We start from the raw sequence: 7,134 nt of genomic DNA on the forward strand, positions 1-7,134 counted from the left end.
TTTACAGTAAGCGGCAAGTTATAATTGTACGAATGACACATATATGGCAAGGGAAGGCATCATATTGTCCGTGGATGTTTCAATACGTGTTGTATTATCAAACAAAATCCTTTACTTCAACCAAACTGGCAGTCTTTGTGCTTTTTAAATAAAGACTTCCAGTTTGGTTGAAGTAAAGGATTTTGTTTGATTTATTAATCACTGGCGAAGGAAAAGTATCTTATGTGTTGTATTATGTTACAAAATTATATAGTCTTTCCATATACAGACCATCCTTTAGTATACATAGATGTACACACACATATGTACATAAGTATACATATATCATGTTACATACGTATGTGCACATGTCTGTACATAATATATTTTTCAAGAAAAAAAAACATATTATGGGATATTCTGTATATATGGAGAACCAATAGAGACGTAATATCGGTAAGCATAGCATTGAAACATCTTCCTGTATAGACAATATGACACTTATTCGCACGACAGCGCATATTATATATTATTCTTTCCGCCGTCACTATTGAAAACCTGACTACATGTCATCCTCTCGACGAAACATACCTATTACAAAACGAGAAGACAAAGCAAAATTCATTGAGCTGTTGATACGTATTGCACAAATACACAATTGGTATCACAAATTGACTCCAACGTACGCGAGCCAAACACTTCGTCGTCGCACGCAATCTGTTTTACGGGAACGAGAAGCAGCCCGCGAAACAGGAGCGATAAATGGAATGCATCTCGCGTTTAGAAAAGTAAACAAATAAGCTGCTCCTCCAGACACAACGTTTTAAATGCTCCAATAATCTAAATGTGAGTAATTCTAAATGTAAGTATATCAGCTCGTTGTGCATTAGCTGAAAAACGTAAGACGTAAGAAAAATAGGCGTTCAACGGTCATTGTAAAATTTATTGCGCGTGACATACACTTAACTAAAGGTTCTTATTTCCTAATATGAAACTTTCCTTACGAGAATAATACCTATCCGAAATAATACTTAATATTTTGCTAACGCGATTATCTACATATAATACTAAAATTAAAGATTTTTGGTTTTTTTGCATTACGCTAAACCATATTTTAAAATGTAAAATTTAAATACTAACTTTCTCTAATTTTATTTGATCAGTTATATTATTTCGTTTTGGCGGCGTTTTCGTAGGAAAACTATTCCAATCCTTGGAAGAGTCAGATGTAACTTGTGAACTTTCGGAAGATGCATGTGTGCTTAATGCATCATTTAAATCAGATATCAGACTGTCCACAGTAATATTTTTGTAAGTTTTCATACATTCTCCTGTTCTAGGATCTACAATCGCCAAATAAGGATATGCCACCACTTTGTAAAAATCTATATAACTTTTCCCGTCCGAAGTGTTAGACAAGACCTAAAATTAAAAGCAACAAATGTAATTCGATGAATCAGAACGTCAACTATAGAAAGTGACATGATATTCGCAGGTGACATGACATACTTGCCACAAGATAAAGTGATCCTTCACAATTTCTTGGATATGCTCGTTGGACCACACGTCTCTATTGAGAATCTGACAACAAAATTCCTGTGGATCCTGAACATTGACGAGCAGCCAACGATTTAAAGTTTTCGCGTGGTCCCGTGCTTCCATGAAGGAGCCTAAGAAGAGAATATCGCATGGTGGTCTAAATATTATAGATCTTCCAGTCGCTTCGTTTTCTTTTGAGATATGTGCTTTGTGCCAGTTACTCTGCGAGTCATCTCTTCCTCTTGTCGTCCTACATTAATTACCAGCATGTAATAATAATAATAATAATAATAACTTGTATGTATGTATGTATGTATGTAGATTTATTGTGTATCCCCGTAAGGTTTACAAGGCGTTTTTTTTTATGAGGAACGTACCCAAACCTCTTACAAATCACTCCCTTACACGCCCTGGCCATATGCGACCTTACAATTCATTCTATTTCCCTCTCCCTCCCCCCTCTTCCTTCATCCCTCTGTTTATCTTCTTCTGCTTCCTCCGATTCCGCGTACCTTCGCCTTCCTCCTTCCTGTCTCAACTGTTCCCTGTCCTCGTCCGTTTCCCTCAGCCACCTCTCCGCTTCCCTCCTATCCACCACTGCTCTCCTTTCCCTCCGTCTCTCACCCTCCTCACGCTCACCACACCCCTCTATTTTATTCTACCTTCTCTCCTCCTTTCTTCCCCTGAACTTCGTCCTCGTCCGTTTCTCCTCCATCCTTCTCGTGATCTCCTTCTCCACACGACCTTACAATTCCTTTCCCCTCCTTTGCGACCTTACATTTTATTTCACCTCCCTTCGTCTTCCATCCGTCCATCTCCTTCCGCCTCCCTTACTTCAACCACCTCTTTGCTACCCTTCTTTCTGCCAATGCTCTTCCCCTTTCCTTCCGTCTCTCTCCCTCCTCTCGCTCGCCGCCTTCACTCCTTATTCCACCTTCTCTCTGAAAATAAACTGTGTTATAACATCATCTTCTCTTGCGACCTTATATTTCATTTCCCCTCCCTTTGTCTTCCATCCGGCCGTCTCCTTCCGCCTCCCTTGCTTCAGCCACCTCTTTACTTCCTTCCTTTCTGCCACTGCTCTTCCCTTTTCCTTCCGTCTCTTTCCATCCTCTCGCTCGCCGCCTTCGCTCCTTATTCCACCTTCACTCTTTTTCACCTCCGCCTTTACCTTTAACCCTTCCAAACAGACTCTCCTCCATCCTTTCCGTAATCTCGTCCTCCTCCGTCCCCTTCTAACTCCTCCATTTCTCCTCTCTCCTCGCTTACCTCTTTCACCTCCGCCTTTACCTTTAACCCTTCCGAACAGACTCTCCTCCGTCCCCTTCAAACTCCTACATTTCTCCTCTCTCCTCTCCTTTCTCCTTTCTTTCTCCTCTCTCTCTCTTACCCTCTTCGTATCCACCAATTTATCCTCGTCCATCTTCACCCTTAATCTACTCCCTTCCTCGTCGCTTTCTCTCCTTCTCCTTCTATCATCTGTCTATATGGCCGGCCCCTTCGATCGTTCGATCCATCGACCCGTCTCGATGACTCCCTGCTCCGTTTCGCACCTGCCGCGCCACCATCGACAATCCCTCTGTCTCGCGACAGGTCGATCGATCGCTCGATCGAAACTCCATGCTGCCAACTCGCTCAGCTTCCTCATCGTGTAACCTGGCCCCTTTATCTTTCTGCTTCTCATCCTAACCTCTCAAGCGTTCCCTTACTTTCTCTCATCACTACTCTTCAACCACGCTATCCTCGACTTCTCCTCCACTTTCACGGCTTCCTCCGAACCTCCTTAACAAGCTCCGCACCTTACTTCATCTTCCCTTACTCTTTACCTTCTCTCAAAACCCTTTTCTTACTCCTCTCCACTCCGGGCCAACTCGTCCACTACGTCTCCCCACTACCCTCCTCCGCAGAGCTATGTAATATTATCGTAAAACCGGCTGTAACGAGTTACGCTTATCAAGCCTCGTTTCACTTCCCTCCGTGATTGCGCGGCGCTCATTAGTCGTCTTTGCAATAATAATGGATCAAAGATCTCTCGCGGCCGGAGCGAACGCGTGGCACTTTCGATGACTTATAGCATTGTCTCCTAATAATAATAACTTATTAACTTCAACTTACATGCCAAGAAGTAGATTTGAAGAAACTTGGTTTAAAAACTTAACATCCTCATACCATCCATGCAATCATGCCACTTAATACTACCTATTCTTAATTGTCCAGTACGTATACATATTCTAATTGATATAAGTTCTAGGACAAAATGCGTACGGGTTTCTGCCGCAAAATCACGGAATCTGTCATACACGTTGTTCGACAATTGTGGCAATGAACATATCGGCTCCGAAGACACTATATAGCGTCTCACGCGTGGGTGCAGTCTTGCTACTTATAAGTATTATAGGAAAACCCTTTGTTATCTAATTCGGAAATGGAGAGAATATGATGATGACATAAAGGTATCATCGTCCAGTTCTTTTATTTATTTTGCTAATAATTAAATTATTACGGAACAATACCTACTTATTACTAACCGATTATTACGAGCACTCCATTCTGATATCAGACACTCGCGGATGTTCAGCATTTCAATCGTTTCCTTAATTTTTTTGCTATATAAATGTAATCTGAAAAGAAAAATCCAGAAATGTGATGTGTTTTGTGAAGATCTGATTCGTGTTGCGCCGAGTAAAATTAGGAATCAGGAATGGTAACGGTTGACAAGGATGACAAGCTCGTAGATCGCAAGGATGACAGGAACGTAGAACGCAAGGATTAATGGCGCGCAGAGCAAGGATGTCTAGCGCGCAGGTCACAGGAACTACAGGAACGTAGAACGCAAGGATGAATGGCGCGCAGAGCAAGGATGTCTAACGCGCAGGTCGCAGGAAATCAGGAACGTAGAACGCAAGGATGAATGGCGCGCAGATCAAAGATGTCTAGCACGCAGGTCGCAGGAAAACAGGAACGTAGAACGCAAGGATGAATGGCGCGCAGATCAAAGATGTCTAGCGCGCAGGTCGCAGGAAAACAGGAACGTAGAACGCAAGGATGAATGGCGCGCAGATCAAAGATGTCTAGCGCGCAGGTCGCAGGAAAACAGGAACGTAGAACGCAAGGATGAATGGCGCGCAGATCAAAGATGTCTAGCGCGCAGATGATGTCGTTGAGCTGAGCGGTTATCATGGGATAGCGGTAATCTCAGTCGCGGTGTATCAATCAGTCGTGGGTATCACGTAAGTCATCAGTCGCGGTTATCAGATCAAAGTAGCGTAAACAATAGTTGCGGTGTATCATACAGTCCTCAGAAATCTCCCCGGCAGCCGTGTGCCACGCGGTAAACTCGGGCAGCAGTGTGCCCCGGCAGCCGTGTGCCAAGCGGTAAACTCGGGCAGCCGTGTGCCCCGGCAGCCGTGTGCCAAGCGGTAAACTCGGGCAGCCGTGTGCCCCGGCAGCCGTGTGCCACGCGGTAAACTCGGGCAGCCGTGTGCCCCGACAGCCGTGTGCCAAGCGGTAAACTCGGGCAGCCGTGTGCCCCGGCAGCCGTGTGCCAAGCGGTAAACTCGGGCAGCCGTGTGCCCCGGCAGCCGTGTGCCAAGCGGTAAACTCGGGCAGCCGTGTGCCCCGGCAGCCGTGTGCCAAGCGGTAAACTCGGGCAGCCGTGTGCCCCGGCAGCCGTGTGCCAAGCGGTAAACTCGGGCAGCCGTGTGCCCCGGCAGCCGTGTGCCAAGCGGTAAACTCGGGCAGCCGTGTGCCCCGGCAGCCGTGTGCCAAGCGGTAAACTCGTATTTTTTGGAGCACTTCTCGTAATAGATGAATTATCGGAAACGCTCCACAGGAACAATGTCAAAAAGAAACAATGCACGTACACATAAGGAAAATACCGGGTCACTCGACACAAACGTATACATTGTAATGCGGATATCGTATCAAGAGTTAAATCAATGTCGAACATATCACGTGGGCGCGTAACGTTAAAATGGCGAGAATGATTGTACAAGTACTGCACGTAATACCGCGGAGATTAAAACGAGAAAATTAACAATGTCACAACCGACTACGAATACACGCAATAGAAGGAAATCGAAAGTGACTGCTCACGAAATGCACAAATAACGAGGATGTCAAACCGAACTTTACGTAGTCGCGCGGTAAGATAATGGCGAGAATAGCGACAATGCATTTCTTGAAATACCACGGCAATCGAATCGGGTAATCAAACCTGAAGCCTCTCTCGAGGTAGAAGCGACGACGTTCAAACTTTCGGGCGTCTCGTTTACGTATCCGTAGGGAGTGATTAACATCAAAGCGTCCCGTCCGGCCTTGTGAGGCCTTTGGAAGAGGACGGGAGCAAACCACGTCAGAACTCTGAGGCTTTTCAAGATTTTAGTAACTCCTCGCTCCAAGATGCAATTCTTCAGGTAACTGTGAAGGAAGCTTTCTTGGCGACGATACGCGCACTCAACCCGTCTCGCGTTACTATCTTTTCTCGATATTAATGACTAATAAAACTCGTGAGAATGAAAAGCTCAGGCAAAAACACAAAGGAGACGAAGAATAATAATGGTTGCTAGGGCCGGTGCTTGACCGTTGCCGCGCTCGTTGACTGTCGCGCCTTTCCCGATCGCGCTCGCGACGTCTGAGCCGATGTTACGGCGCTTATTTCAAATCGTCGCTTTAACGATTTCGAAACATGATGAGAGTATCTAAATTTTCGTGAAAACTTTTGTTAGTGGTAGAAAAGAAGGCACGCACCTCATCGTCATTTATGGAAACACAATCGTTTCATAGATTTGTATAGAATTCGTTCAGCTTTATTTCCGAAGTCGCTGCAATCTAAGTAAACTTCTAGCCGCAGTAGATTAGAGTCGATTAAATTGTTGAATAACTCCGCGCCGTGAGCTATAACAATAAAAGACATTAGATATTTGATACTTTTCATATCTTATTAATTAGAAATGTTAGTTTCCTTTAGCCTTTGACCATAATATCTAGATTATATTGAAGACCTGTATGTCGATATAACGATCAAGTGTAATGAGACATTCAACAGACGCGCTGTAAATATTTGGGTATGATGATCTTTACGGCAGAATGCGGCTTTGCTTGGTTTCGTTTACTTGACCTAACTGCCGTGACTATGCGCATTAAAGTACCTGGTGTTTAATGGCCAAACTCTAAAATTACCACAAGTGATCTTTGGAGAATCCTCAACCATGAAGTAACTGCTAGCCTCCAAATCTCAGAACAATCGGTGAACTGAATATCTTGCAGTTTATCCATCTGATCTGATGAGATCAAAGTTGGCTTCGTACAAGTCCAGCAATCTTCAGGAGGAATGCACGTATACTGGGATGCTTCTATAAATTATATCATACATTTCGTATCAAGATATTGACAGAGATTAGATAATATTTACGTTTGTACAATTTTATTGTCCTTTCCACAATTGAAATAGCACGCCTTTATATCTGTCAAACAATATCGATCTAGCGTCCGTCGTTAATTCGTTACTTCTCATTTTTCATAGCTGTTCCAACATACGCGAAGTCACTTATCGTAAAGTCTATAAATAGATCACGAAATCTGTCACGGCAATTAATAATGATATTATTCATCACG

At 43.9% G+C, this 7,134-nt stretch overlaps 1 protein-coding gene and 1 long non-coding RNA gene across 2 annotated transcripts; one reads left to right on the forward strand and one right to left on the reverse strand.

Moving 5' to 3' along the window:
• Positions 1-736: 736 nt before the first annotated feature.
• On the forward strand, positions 737-1,826 carry LOC139780369 (uncharacterized). The gene is made up of 2 exons (XR_011720215.1): positions 737-825; positions 1,320-1,826. It is a non-coding gene; the product is annotated as an uncharacterized lncRNA (long non-coding RNA).
• LOC139780366 (UBX domain-containing protein 7-like) lies at positions 902-7,128 on the reverse strand. The gene is made up of 4 exons (XM_071718987.1): positions 6,700-7,128; positions 6,268-6,414; positions 1,489-1,768; positions 902-1,401 (listed from the first exon to the last, which is right to left on the reverse strand). Exons 2-4 carry the CDS (start codon positions 6,276-6,278, stop codon positions 1,108-1,110), a joined length of 585 nt encoding a protein of 194 aa, XP_071575088.1. The 5' UTR covers positions 6,279-6,414; positions 6,700-7,128; the 3' UTR covers positions 902-1,107.
• Between the last annotated feature and the right edge of the window lie 6 nt (positions 7,129-7,134).

This window comes from Temnothorax nylanderi, unplaced genomic scaffold (assembly GCF_030848795.1).
Source record: "Temnothorax nylanderi isolate EJ_2023f unplaced genomic scaffold, tnyl_v1.0 TNYL_tig0273_pilon, whole genome shotgun sequence".
Taxonomy (NCBI): Eukaryota; Metazoa; Arthropoda; class Insecta; order Hymenoptera; family Formicidae; genus Temnothorax; species Temnothorax nylanderi.

Coding starts and splice junctions, on each gene's coding strand:
- LOC139780366 (XM_071718987.1), bottom strand. Junction 1,402..1,488: donor ATCACTTTATCTTGTGGCAA/GTATGTCATGTC, acceptor TTTTAATTTTAG/GTCTTGTCTAACACTTCGGA.